General features: G+C 41.0%; 1 protein-coding gene across 2 annotated transcripts in view; it reads left to right on the top strand.

Moving 5' to 3' along the window:
• Nucleotides 1-14,288, top strand: part of Zzef1 (zinc finger ZZ-type and EF-hand domain containing 1) — a 128,169-nt gene that overhangs the window by 65,242 nt on the left and 48,639 nt on the right. For both annotated transcript variants that reach the window (XM_041664185.1, XM_041664184.1), the window contains exons 26-32: nt 1,394-1,634; nt 3,527-3,606; nt 5,344-5,437; nt 6,367-6,832; nt 8,244-8,408; nt 12,767-12,886; nt 13,462-13,623. In XM_041664185.1, coding sequence (XP_041520119.1) covers nt 1,394-1,634; nt 3,527-3,606; nt 5,344-5,437; nt 6,367-6,832; nt 8,244-8,408; nt 12,767-12,886; nt 13,462-13,623 — 1,328 coding nt within the window. The remainder of the gene's footprint in view (nt 1-1,393; nt 1,635-3,526; nt 3,607-5,343; nt 5,438-6,366; nt 6,833-8,243; nt 8,409-12,766; nt 12,887-13,461; nt 13,624-14,288) is intronic.

Raw genomic sequence — 14,288 nt, 5'->3', positions numbered from 1 at the left:
CAGTGGCTCTTTGGTATTACCACACAGACGTGAACTCTGCTTCTTGTGCCTGCAGGATCACACTTTAAATGATTTGTTCCCCACTGAGCTGTACGTAGCACTTAGCTTAGGTATATGGTATTTTTAAAACGAAGTTAGTTTGCCCTCTGTCTCTACTTGTCCCTCTTTTCCCACTCTTCTCTTTTCCTTCCTTCTTCTCCACTATTCCTCCTTCCTCCAGAGTTATCCCATGGTTTATTTCCAAACCCAGTAGCTCTTCCTCTTCTAGTCTCCATTCTGTCTGTTAAATCCACCACCCTTTAGGCCATGCCTTCTGTCCATGATAGCTGAGAATCTTTTCTTACTACCTGTTCTTTCTCCCTCTTTGTTGCCCTTTCCCTGATCTTCTCTAAAGGGTAGGCTATATTCAGACTTCCTTTTCTTTCCCATAACTTCCCTTCCCCCCAGATCTCATCTTCTGTCCTCTCTTACTGTCCCAACTATGGGAATAATCCTGTAATCCGTCTGGCCATAGCTCTTCTCCAAACTCCAGTCTTCTCTTAGGTGTTTCCATTTCAACATCCAAAGTGTGAAACCAGAATGCCTCCCCAACAGACTGTTCAGTGGTCATTACTTGCCTAGCCCTCACCACTGCTCCATAGCCTTCTTCATCCCTGCCCTGTTCTTGCCCTTCCTGTGTGGTCAGCTGCAAGCCCTATAGATTCTTCCTTATGATGTGCATCTCTGTCCTCCCCTCAGTCTCCATCTTTATCCAAGCCCTCTCTTTGCACCTGCATTATTACATTGGGACCTACCAAGATTTTTTTGTTTTTGTTTTTAATCACTGCATTATCTTGTCATTCCACTGCTAAGCACCATTAATGGCTCCCCATTGCTCACAGGGTGAAGTCTAAACTCCTCAGTGTGACAGTCAAGGCTCTCCACAGTCTCCTTTCACCTTACCTATCTGACTCTAGTTCCCACCACTCCCCAGCTGAGACTTCAGGCCAGGTCAGTCTCCCCGCTGACTCTTAACCTCTGCAAATGGTTGTGTCTCAGGGCCAAGGCTTCCCTTCCTTCAGTGTCCATCCCTAAGCCTGTGTTCTTCAGGAGGTTTTTCTTAATTACTTTGACCTGCCAGGAGCTCTGTGAATTTTCAGCACTGGGTACCCCTTTAGGTATTTGACACTGGGTGATATTTTGCTTTATGGTAGTTCCAGTTTTAACACTCTTAGGTTTTGTTTGTGTTTACTTTTTAAACCTGTACATCTTTCTGGTCTCCCAAATAGATTTAAGCTTCCTGAGAGCATGCACCATGTTGTGTTTTTACTTCTGCTTTGTCTTAGTAGGTGCTCATTGATTTTTTTTTTTCATATGAGTGTGTTAAATGTGATGATTTTCCTCTTGATCCTAGGTCAAGAACATCCCTGATGATCCCTGCCGCCATTTTCTCCTTGATTTTGCCCAGTCAGAGCCTGCTCAGAACTTCTGTGGGCCATATTCAGAACTTTTCAAAGGATTCATACAGGCATGTAGAAAACAGGCCCCAAAGACAGATATAGTTGCTGGTTCCACTATTGATCAAGCTGTGAACGCCACCTTTGCTGCTCTGGTGTATCGCACTCCAGATTTATATGAGAAGCTGCAAAAATATGGTAACTCATATTACAGGGAATATGTTTGATCTGAAGGCTAATTGCTAAGGTTTAAGAATGCCCATCTAAGCGAGGATCTAGAAATACTTAAAGATATTAGTCCACGTCTACAACTTAATCTTGTCAGTTCCTCTTTGCCAATCAAGAGATTAATGGTTAATTTACGATTAGCACTTGGCAACTTACAGTATGTGTCAGGTAACCTTGTTCTGCAGAACTCCCATGGAAAACTACCACCAAAATATTTAACTGAAAGAAAACCCTCCTAGCCCCAGCCTCAGCATGCTCAAGACAACCTTTCTGCACCTCCTTTCCTCATTGTCCACAAGGAGGGAGGGTCTCTACCATCATCTTTATTCAGGGAAAAGCATTCAAAGCCTACATAATGCTGAGTATGGGTTTCCCAAACACTCTGGCAGGGTACATGTTCCTTCAACTGCAGATAAAATAAGAAGGAGCAGATGCTTCCCCATGTTAGAGTAGGTGATTGACTCATATTATTATTATATATAATGATCTCTATAATCTATGTAGCTCAGTCCTTTAGCTCTCGCTTTATTTCCTGTTTGCCAAAATATCTGAATTACTCCTCAAATCTTACATATTTTAAAAAAGCCATTCAAATAAAACTATGTTAAGACATTAATGATACATGGAAGACTATATCTTCACTGAACTATGGGAGAGAGGTCATCTGCATGGTTTTGGGAAAGAAATTAGTATGCGTTTTTGTAGTCAAATTATGGTAAGGTAGCAAATCATCTTTGTTACTTAAAGGACTTTTTGTTAGACAGATAAAGGGTTTGTTGTTCTGCCACTGATTTGTACCCCTTACCTTCGTTATCAGTTTGAAAGGGACAAGTTTTATCTCACTCAGTTCATTCTGTAACTGTCTTTTAGACAGGGTTTCACTATATAACCCTGGCTGGCCTGGAGCTTTCCCTGTAGACCAGGCTGGCCTCAAACTCACAAATATCTGCCTCACCTAGGCAGATATACCACCACTTGTGGCCCTCTGCTATCGTCTTTACGATAGATACATCATATCTAAGAACCATTCAAGAGTTCTTCAAAACTCAACTACATTGAAAGTGGCCTTTTGTAACTGTTTTCTTCATTTTTTTCTCTAAAACGTGGGTTATTATTAGTCTTTTGAGTTGCCTTAATTCCATGATATGGTGTGACCCCTGTAGAATCAGGAAAATGAGAAATTTCAACTAGATTGTAAGCTTTTGGGGCCGGGATCATGTCTTTTTCTCAGCTTTGCACTCCTGGTGCCTGTTGTAGAGCCTGTTCCACCCTGTTCTAGGATATTAGCTTTTGATTTTGATGAGGAGAAGTGGCAGGCTTCAGAGATATTTTTTAAATGGGGGTTGTTATTTTTCTAATTAGAAAAAATTATATTCATTCTTACAGAGGCTTACAAACTAAAGGAAAGATTAAAGTAATTATGAACTATAATCTTATCACAGTACCTCTGCCAACATATTTCTACATATCTACCAGGCCTTAGATAGATTCATTGTATATGTATTTGTCCATTCATGTCTTAAAGGTAGTTTTTTTTAAAAAAAAATCATTTATACTGTTTCATAATCTGCTTTCTTATTAATGTACTGTAAGCTGCTTCCCATGTCAGAGTCCTTTTTTTCCCAAGTCTTGTCTAAGCTGGCTAGCTGGTTAAGGAGTCCAAGGATTCCCCCATCTCTATTTCATAAATTTTTAACTTGAGCAAAATTAGATTGAAATGACATGGAGAACTTAGGTTTTGTGCTTTTCCTTTTACCATCCCTAGTATGTGTCAGAAGGGTGCTAGGATTCAGAGGGTTAATGCTGCAGCGGTGAATTGTGCCAGCTGAACGTAATCTCTTCCTTTCTTCTTCTTTCCCTAGTAAACAACGGGGGCAAGATAACCCTGAGTGAGGAGTTCTCTCAGGTGTATTCCCTGGCAGATGGGATTCGAATATGGATGGTAAGGTTTGCCTCCCCACGAAGTTGTGACATGCCTTAGATTTTCCCACTTCAATAAACCAAATTTCAGTCATGAATAGATGCAAACTTTTTTTTTATAGCCCTTGGATCATAATTTAATTAAGTGTTGAAAATGCCAAGTAAATGGGGTTCAACTGAGCCCTTTCTATCTCCTTTTGTAACTCTTAAGACTTCCTTATGGATACTGAACAGCCAGTGCCAGTGTTAGGGAGAGAAAAGGCCCTAGCATATTGCAGAAATGGGTCTACAGCAGTAACATGGAAGAACCAAATGTTGATTAGTTAGTGTGTGTGTGTGTGTGTGTGTGTGTGTGTGTGTCTTCTGTTTTTTTTTTTGTTTTTTTTTTGTCAATCATGTTATTTTATTCAAAGATCAGAATAATTACATAGACGTAGTTGGAAACATGAGCATCACACCTATTTCACCCTGCAGTCACTCTTCGGGCAAATGTGTCTAAATTATAAAATGGTGATTGATATACTATGTCTTCTGTTTTTTGAGCAGGGGTTTCTGTAGCCCTGAATGGTCTCAAATTTCCTATGTAGCTGAGGCTGGCATTGAACTTCCTATCCTACCTCCACCTCCCAAAAGCTAACGCTATAGGCATGAGCCACCATACCTGATTTATGTGGCAGTAAGGATCAATCCCAGGGCTTTATGTAAGCATTCAACCAACTGAGCCACATCCCTAATCATGTATGTTATAATTATATAATATTGTGTCACAATGTCATATGGTAATGTGGTATTATATTAAAATAAAAGTGAAACACAGTATTCCTAACTAAAATTGAAAGGCAAAGAATATCTGAGAAAGTCGGCTACCACAAGTAGTTCCATAGAAAGGGTTTAGCAGTTGACCAGATACTTTGTAGATTATGCTTCTGATATAGCTTATGACTGATGATGGCTTGATAAGATGCCATTCCTCTCTTTGAGCCCTTAGCCATACAACAGATATGCCCTTTCTTTCAAGACTCTCCAAATTATGGACCATGCCCTGGCAATGACTGGCCCTCAACACCCTTCTCTGCAAGAGTGCTTCACTTGGGAGTGTCCTTGTGTTCAGGGTAGAATAGACTTCAGATTTCTGTCTGACCTTCACAGCAAATTAGATATGTGGCCCTATCACACTACATTTCCCTAGATCTCCACTCTTTTTTTCTTTGTCTCTCCTAGTGGTATTAAAGAATCCTCCAACAACAGTGTTCTAGTTATTTGTTTGTTTAGCTGTGAGGCACTGGAGATTGAACCTAGAATGTTCCACCTGCAGGATAAGTACTCTGTCATTGAGCTATGTCTCTCTAGTCTTCAATTTTTTTTTTATTTGGTTTTTTGAGACAGGGTTTCTCTATGGCTTTGGAGCCTGTCCTGGAACTAGCTCTGTAGACCAGGCTGGTCTCGAACTCACAGAGATCCGCCTGCCTCTGCCTCCCGAGTGCTGGGATTAAAGCCACCATCGCCTGGCCTAGTCTTCAATTTTTAAAGTAATAAAGTTACAGTACAGACTCCTTTCAGATATCACATAGTGAAGAGGGTTTCCTTTACTTCAACTGCTCCTAGAACAAACAAAAACAGCTCAGTGCTATGTCTGTACTGGGCATAGCTGTGATGTCCTCCACTGTCTCAGCATCATGTGACTTTGAAGTAGTTTTCCATGGCTGCAGTTGCTACTCTGTCTGACAGCTTAATTTTGTGGCTCCTGTCATTTCCCCAGTTAGAGATGAAGCAAAAGTCCCTGGTGAGCCTGGGAAGTGAGGCAGAAGAAAAACGTGGTTTGGAAGCAGCAGAGGTGAACCCAGAGAGCCTGGGTGAGTGTGCCAATATGAGCTACCACAGCTGGGCCATTGGGTTTCGTTTCTAAACCTGGGAATAGGTACCCATCTTCCAGGTTATCTTAATTGAGTTGTGTTGACCTAGGGAAGTAAGAAAGGAAATGGAGAAAATGCCAGAGAGGAGTTACTGTTCACCTACACGCTTGAAGTAGGGCGTCTTTGTAATGACTTCTCTCATATGAGATGTTAAGTGTTTTTGAGCTCTATCTTAATATGTTTTTAAAGTAGTGCACATTGACTAGCCATGGAAATTAAATAACTACTATTGATTTTTAGAATGCCTAATGTCTGTTAATACTTTTTAAGACTTTTTTTTAATAATGTGTATATATATGCATTTGTCTCTGGGTATGTGCACATGAGTGCAGTGCCCATGGAGTGTTTCTGATCCCCTGGAGCTAGAGTTACAAGAAGTTGTAAGCTGTCTGATGTCAGTCTGGGAGTCAAACTCTGATCCTCCGCAAGAATAGTTTGCACTCTTAGCCACTGAGCTATCTCTCCAGCCTGGCTGTACTGTGTTTATAAAATATTTACAGATGAAAGTGCAGTGACAGGAAAAGCTGTGTACAAGTTATCAGGGAGAGGGAATAGGACACCAGATTGGCTGTGGTTGACAATTATTGAGACTGAGTATTGGGTTTATAGCAGGGTCCTTCTACTGCTATATCTAGATGTGTTTGAAATGATCATGTCTGTACAACTTTAGAAAGTGTGCTATACTCGTGGCAAGATCCTGATTTGTACAGTGAGATAAGACCTGATTCTGTCAGTAGGTGCACATGGAACAGCTCTCATGAAGGCATTTCTTACCATTAGTTATGAAGTTTAAATAGATTATTCTTTCTCCAAAAGTAGATTGTAAGTTTAATTTTGACTTTTTCTTGTTTTTATTTGTTTTCATTTAGCAAAAGAATGCATTCAGAAAAGTCTTTTATTACTGAAATTTTTGCCCACAAACAAAAGTTCAAAAGAAAACTGTGACAAATTGGTGCCTGTTGATGAAACTGATCATCTCCAGCCACTTGACAGGCGCCAGAGGACAAGCTCTGTGGTGGAAGAGCATTTCCAGGCTTCAGCATCCCCTACAGAAGCTGCAGCCTCGACCACAGGTGGTGACAAGAGTCCTGGCTTGGAGATCCAGCCAAAGCTACCACCAAGCAGTGGCCCCTCTGCTACAGAAGTGTCCACAGCTGAAGAGCCCTCATCGCCATCCACACCCACCCGGCGGCCTGCCTTCACCCGAGGGCGACTGCGGCTGCTCTCTTTCAGATCCATGGAGGAGACCAGGCCAGTCCCCACAATCAAAGAGAAATATCCTGTGCTAAAGGATGTCATGGACTTCATAAAAGATCAGTCACTCTCACATGAGAGGTGAGCCAGTCATTTTCTTCCAGCACTTTCCCTTTTCAAGCTGTAGGTACCCACTCTAGCCAAAGGCTTGAAGTTCATGTTTAAAATGAACAATAAGGGATAAGAGAAAAGATACAATCAAAATATAGTGCATAAAAAATTTTAAATAAGATGAAATGACCCAATAATATTTAGGATACATCCAGACTTGAAATGAAATGAGCCAATAGTTTTGGGGTACATACAGACTTGTTTTAAACTATTCAGGATAAAAAACTTGGTGGTGTTTTTTTTTCTCTCTCCTTAAGGAAATAATAAGATGGCTCCATTGTGGGCTGTTGATATAGCTCAGTTGGTAGAGTGCTCACTCAGCATGAAGAAGCTGTGGGTTTGACCCCTGCACTATGTTAAAACTTTGTGTGGTGGTTTATCTGTGATCCCTGCACTCGGGAGGTGGAGCACATGAACCAGAAGGTCATCCTGATTTCACAGACAGCCTGGGATACATGAGACGTGTCTTAGAAAGAATTGTAGCTGGGCATCTTGACATAGACACCTTTAATCTCAGTGCTTGGGAGACAAAGGCAGGTGGATTTCTGTAAGTTCCTGGACAGTTGGGGCTATATAGATAGACCCTGTGTCAAAAAACAAACAAATTGTGTCCTTCACTGTATATAACATATATCTCAGTAATGTTTCCATGATCTTTTAAAATGAAAGCCTCTCTCTCTCTCCCTACTCCCTCCCTCCCCTTCCCTTCTTTCCCTTTCTTCCCTTCCTTCCTTTCCTTCTTTCCTTCCTTTCTTTCTTTCTTTCTTTCTTTTTTTCTTTCACTTTCTTTCTTTCCCGCTCCTCCTCTTCCTCTTTCTGCTTCCTTCTCCTTTCCCTCTTATGTTTTTTTATTATTATTATTATTTTTGCTGTTGTTGATATTAATCTTATTTTGCAGCCTAGACTGACCAAAACTTAAAACAATCCCCCTGCCTCAGCTTCCTGAGTACTGTTATTATAGGCATAAACCACTACACCTAGCTTCAAAAAACACTACCACTCAAAATTTTTTCATATTGCAAGGGAGAAATTTAGGATTTGATATTTTCTGAAAAAATTATTTGTCCATAGGCCTATGTTAATGAGGAATTTCCTGCTGTAAGAATTAAAGTTTTGCCTCTTTAGGGGAAGTAAAGATACCAAAGTTCCTTTTTAGCTGTTTATCTTAAAAATAAATAAATAAATAAACAAACAAGCAAGCTGTTACATTTCTTCATACTTGGTGCACACTGGTTTGTGGCGCCACTAAGTGTTGACTATAGGTAGTGCTCATTCTGACACTCCCAGTCCCTTACATCAGGACTGACTTTTGTTCATTTGGCTTCAGACTGTGGGGGAAGGGTTTGTTTTCCGGCATCCCTGACTTGATCTGTGTCTTCAGTGTTGTGAAGGTTCTTTCTTTGCGGAAAGCCCAAGCACAAAGCATCCTTGAAGTCCTGAGGATAATTCAGTATTGTACAGAATCCCTTGGACAGCCTCACTGCTTCCATCCACCATATATACTTTTCCTACTGGAACTTCTGACTTGCCAGAAAGATTTTACAAAGTAAGTATAAATGTGTCAGAAAAGCCAGGAGAGGCCATTTTACAGACATCCTAATTGGCCTCTGTATCAATAATTTCCATATATGATACAAATTTATTTTTTTTTTGGTTAACATGTTCTCTCATCTCAAGAAAAAATGGGTTATATTCTTTTCATAAGGACCAAGACTATGATTATTTCTCTTACGGCTTTGTCTGCTTTACCTGACAGTAAGAATTGTGTTCTTTGTGTATCCACACTCTTAGAAGGTTTCTAGAAGCTGTGTGCTAGCTAGATGCAGTGCTCATTTAAAGTGCTGTGACAGACACCTTTCTAAGTATTATATAGACAAAAGGGATATAACAGGCAAGGTCTCTTTCTAATGGAGCCTTATGAGATGGAGAAAAGAAGATGACATCAGGATTTATTTGGGAGATGGAATTGTGCAAGACAGAGAAGATAAATGAAAGATACTAGAAACACGGGGAAAGAAACTTAGGATTTTGGTTGGAGTAGCTATGTGGATAGTGTCACATTTTACTGAGAGAAGGGGTAATGAAAGACACAGATGGGGACAAAATTTTAAATTTTGTTTTTGCCATATGTTTGAACTATTTATTTTTCTATTATTTGCTTTTTTGAGACAGGGTTTCTCTGTGTAACGGTCCTGGTTTTCCTGGAGCTCATTATGTAAACCAGGCTGGCCTCAAATTCAGAGATCTACCTGCCTCTGTCTCCTGAGTGCGGGTATTAAAGGCCTGTGTCACCACCGCCTTATTTATTTTATTTTTATTTTCTGTGTATGGCTGTTTTGTCTGTATGTATACGTCTTTGCACCTCTGATCCCAACCTCCACGTGCATACATGATGCTCTGGAGGTCAGAATCGGACATTAGATCTCCTGGAACAAGACTTATGGAACTGGAGTAAGACACCATGTGGGTGATGTAAATTGAACATGTGTTCTTGACTGCTGAGCCATAGCTCCATTCCCTGTTTTAACTACTTCTATGGTTTCCAAGTAAAGATAATGAGACAATGAGTATCAGAATCTAAGGTACTATAATAAATCAGGACTAGGGATAAAATTTGTTTATCATGAACATGTGAATGATATTTAAAGCCATGGAACAGATGAAACCTAGACAGGCAGTGGTGTAGAACTGAGTCTTCATTTAGAAGTCAAGAGAAAGAGGGAACAACTAAGGCCATCAAGATGGAGAGTGGCCCTTGAGGTAGATTGACAACCTGTAGGTAGTGGTGTCATGAAAGCCAAGAGAATACTGTGTTTTCAACCCCAGAATGGTCAGTTGAGTCAGATACTGATGTGAGAGTTTGAGATTGAAGTAGTGGATTGAAATGGAAACAGTTTTGGAGAATTGTGACCTGAAGCCCAGTTGGTAACATAGAAGGATAAGATTAGAAAAAAAAGAGCAAGAAAATATGGTGGCTATTGGAAGAGGATGTGAGCAACCAAGGGTTGTATTGTTTTGCAGTGCTGGTCACTGAGCTGGAGTCTTGCTCAAGTTCAGCATGTGCTTTACCATGAGGCCTGCACAATACAGGTGTGAAGATACTAGAGCATATGCTGGTGGGGATGGGTCAGCAAAGGTTAGTAAATGCTGTCAGTGCCAGCAGGAAAAAGCAGGACATTCCAACAGTTCAGTAGATACAGGTTGGTTGGTAGATGGAGTACTGCAAAAATGAGGGACTCCAATGGGATCATTCTGTTTTTAAAATAAGATATGAGGCCGGGCAGTGGTGGTGCATGCCTTTAATCCCAGCACCTGGGAGGCAGAGGCAGGTGGATCACTGTGAGTTCGAGACCAACCTGGTCTACAAGACCTAGTTCCAGGACAGGTTCCAAAAAGCTACAGAGAAACCCTGCAGTGGTGATGCACTCCTTTAATTCTAGCACTTCAGAAGGCAGAGGCAGGCAAATCTCTGTGAGTTTGAGGCCAGTCTAGTCTATACAATGCTAGTTCCAAGACTGTGTTACACGGTGAAACCCTGTTTCAAAAAAACTAGATAGATAGATAGATAGATAGATAGATAGATAAAAAGATGAAGAGAGTCATCAGTGAAATGAGATAGAGAAGAAGGTAGTGACCATTCAAGGAAAAGCAGGAAGATTTTACGTAGAGACAAAAACTAAGACAGCCAGTGTGCTAAACTGCTTGACAATTTCAAGTGCTTTTTAAAGAATTGTTTGTAAGTTGGGTCGGGTAGTGCACTTCTGTATTTCTAGTGTTCAAGAGGCAGAATCAGGATTGTTTTGAGTTTGAGACCAGTAGGGGTAGTATTGTAAGTTCCAAGCCAGCTTGGACGATGTGGGACTTTGTCTCAAAAAAAAAAAAAAAAAAAAAAAAAAAAAAAAAAAAGGTGAGGGGCTAGAGTCTGGCTGAGGTTTCCTGTCCTGCCTGATCCTGCAGCCATTCACAAGCTCTCTCAGGTTTTCTGTGGATGCAGTTGCCCCATGTTGGGCACTATTTGTTATCTGATATTTCTGTCCCACCCGGTCCTGCAGCCGTTCAGTCCCAAAGAAATACACAGAGGTATACATTAATAATAAACTGATTGGCCTATTAGTTTGGCTTCTTATTAACTCTTATAATTTATGTTAGCCCATAATTCTTGTCTGTGTTAGCCACATGGCTTGGTACCTTTTTTGGCGAAGCAGTCACATCTTGCTTGCTCTGTTTCTGGCTTCCTTTATGTCTGGGTGACAACTGCAGACTGAATCTTTCCTTTTCCCCGAATTCTCGTTGCCCTGCCTCTACCTTTTGCCTGGTTGCCCTGCCTATACTTCCTGCCTGGCTACTGGCCAATCAGTGTTTATTTAAAATACAAGTGACAGGGTACAGACCATTGTTCCACAGCAAGAGTTGACTTGGATGTAGGAGCATTTGTTTTTGCAGGGGACCTAAGTTTAGTTTCCAGCACCTACATGGTAGGTCCTATCTGTAAATCCAGTTCCAGAGGAATTCCCAATACTCTCTTCTGAATAGGCACACACATGTTACACATACATATATGTAGGCAAAATACTCATACACATAAAATTTTAAAAATTCGTTTTGTTTATTTCTTTGAGACATAGTCTCTCTTTAGTCCTGGCTGTCCTGGAACTTGCTATGTAGGTAGACCAGGCTAGCTTTAAACTCACAGAGATCCTCTACCTCTGCTTCCTGAGTGTTGGGATTAAAGGTATGAGCTACCATGCCCAGCCTAAAAGAAATACTATTTTTAAAGAGAAAGAATAAAAACTGATGGCTCTAAGTTTAAAGTGACATTAGTCAGCTCAATTGCATGCTGGTCCTTCCACCTACATTCAGCTGTTTTGGAATAATGTAAGATCCTTATACAAGAGGAATTCCTCATAGAAAGAGAAAGAGAGGCCAGGGAGCTGATGTTTCTAACATAGGAGTATGATGGTAGACTATGGAATCCAAGCTGAGAAGAGAACAGAGGATGAGCCTGCTGGGTGAGGCTGATGGTGACATAGTGTGACTTCCTTGCCTGGGGCCCACTAGGATTGAAAAAGGGCTTTGTAGGATCCATAGGAGAACAGGACAAGAGTTTGTTGGCGGGGTAGCTTTGAAGTGAGTCTTCACCTGATGACAAGGTTAAGGAAGGGCCATCGAAGTGAAAATCGTTAGCAGTGAAGTGGACAGAGAATCAAGAGAAAAAGAAATGGGAGGCATCATTTCCATGGATGTTTTAGTCACTTAGGTGCAAGGGTCAAAGTATGAAAAGCCAGTGAACCAGTACTTGGAATGCATAGGCATTCCTGTAAGTTCCAGGACAGCCAAGACCTCACACAGAGAGCTTCTCTTGGGGAAAAAAAAGTAAAAAAGAAAAATAAAATGTAATACTAAAGTTATCAATGAAGGAAGAACAGATTGGGGGCATGTTGATATAGAGGGGGCTAAATGAGGTAACTAATAGAAAGCATGGGACATAGCATGGCACACTCATGCAGTGGGAACGGCTGCAGTGTTTGATTAACAAAGAGAGATGAGTAGTTGTCACTGCTATACTTCGGCTGGACTGTTCTTTTGACCCAACTCTACTTGCTCTCAAAAGTCACTGTACTGGGCAGGCACGCCTTTAATACCAGCACTTAGGAGGCAGAGGCAGGAGGATCTCTGTGAGTTCAAGGCCAGCCTGGTCTACAGAGAGAGTTCCAGGACTGGCTCCATAGCTACTGAGAAACCCTGCTTTGAAAAAAAAGGGGGGAGGGCACTGTACCTGTTTTTATTCCAATCTCTATGCCTCTTTGTCCAGCTGTCTGCTTCTTAGCTGTTTTGTGTGAGGGATAAAGATTAATAACTTGAAGTTGTCCTGGATATTAAGCTGGCGATTTTCTCTGTTTCCAGTTACTTTGGACACTTGGAAGGCTGTGGTGCTGATCTACACAAAGAAATCCGAGACACCTACTATCAACTTGTTCTATTTTTGGTTAAAGCAATTAAAGGATTTAAAAGTATCAACGACAGGTACTGGAGTGCCTCTACATTTTTTGCCGAAAAATGTAATCTTTTGTGATTATAAATGAAACACACATTTGATGTTGAAAATCCAGAAAAGCACAAAATTAACCACAAATATTCACTTACTAGTATATTCTGTGTGTGTGTATAAAATGTGTGCATTGGGTAGGTTTCTGGAAATCTAAGAGTTTATAGCCTGTTATCTTCAGTGTTTGATGTATTGTGTGTAGATTAAAACTCGAGTACAAAGCAGATTAAGTAGTAAGTTGTTTAGACGTAACCCTTAAATCAGATGGTTCCTCTGTAGCTGTCTAGCCTCAGCTAATTTGGGCCTGCCCTAATGTTGTCATTCATCAGTGCATGACTTCACTGCTCACTCCCTCACTGTCAGGTGCTCCAAACTCACTTTCCACTTTTCAGAGTTGTTGGTTTTTTTGGTTTTTGTTTTTTTTCCCTAAGCTTCAAAGGATATTCGTGTAGAATCCTGCCTTACAAATTAGTACCAAATCAGGCTGCCAACTTACACTGTCCCTGTTAGCAGTGGGCAACTTTGGTAATTGTCACCTATGTGGTCTCTTTAGGTCTCTGCTCCCTGCTTTATCCTGTGTTCAGACAGCCCTGCTTCATCTTTTGGATATGGGCTGGGAACCCAGTGATCTTGCCTTCTTTGTTGACATTCAGTTACCAGATCTTCTCATGAACATGTCACAAGAAAATATCAGTGTCCATGACAGTGTGATCAGGTAAGAGCACAGTCCCACCCTTTGCTGTTCCTAGAGTAGGGGCACGGGTAGAGTGGGGCCAAGGGAATGGGCTTGGCAGCTAGTCTGTGATCTTTCCTGGCTTTACCACATGTGAACTGAGTGTGACCTTGCAAGTTTTTTAACCTTTATTTTTTAAACTCAACTTTTTTTAAAAAAAATGTTCATTTATTTATTTGTTTATTTATTTATTATGTATACAATATTCTGTCTGTGTATATGCCCACAGGCCGGAGGAGGGCACCAGACCCCATTACAGATGGTTGTGAGCCACCATGTGGTTGCTGGGAATTGAACTCAGGACCTTTGGAAGAGCCGGCAATGCTCTTAACCTCTGAGCCATCTCTCCAGCCCCCAACCTTTCTTTTTTTTAACCTCCATTTCTTCATCTTTAGAGCTACCTCTAAGACTAAGTTCCATTTCTGAGTGTCAAGAATAGTGCCTGGTACAGAGCGGGGTAGGGTAAATTGGCATCAGTAGTGTTGTAAACTTGGAAGATGAGGATTATCTTCATTTTAGGGGGTTCCTAATAGCCTGTGGAATTGGAGAATTCTTTTATTTTACACCTGTGTGCTGTTAGCCACTATAGTGTCCCTGGAGGAGAGAAGGAGCACATACCCTTCACACCGACCCCTCAGAACTAGTTC

Source organism: Microtus oregoni, unplaced genomic scaffold (genome assembly GCF_018167655.1).
Source record: "Microtus oregoni isolate MIOR12 unplaced genomic scaffold, Mior012 000015F_ref0000493, whole genome shotgun sequence".
NCBI classification, from domain to species: Eukaryota; Metazoa; Chordata; class Mammalia; order Rodentia; family Cricetidae; genus Microtus; species Microtus oregoni.
Note: the sequence above shows the minus strand (reverse complement) of the source record. Positions and strands in the feature narration are given on the sequence as shown.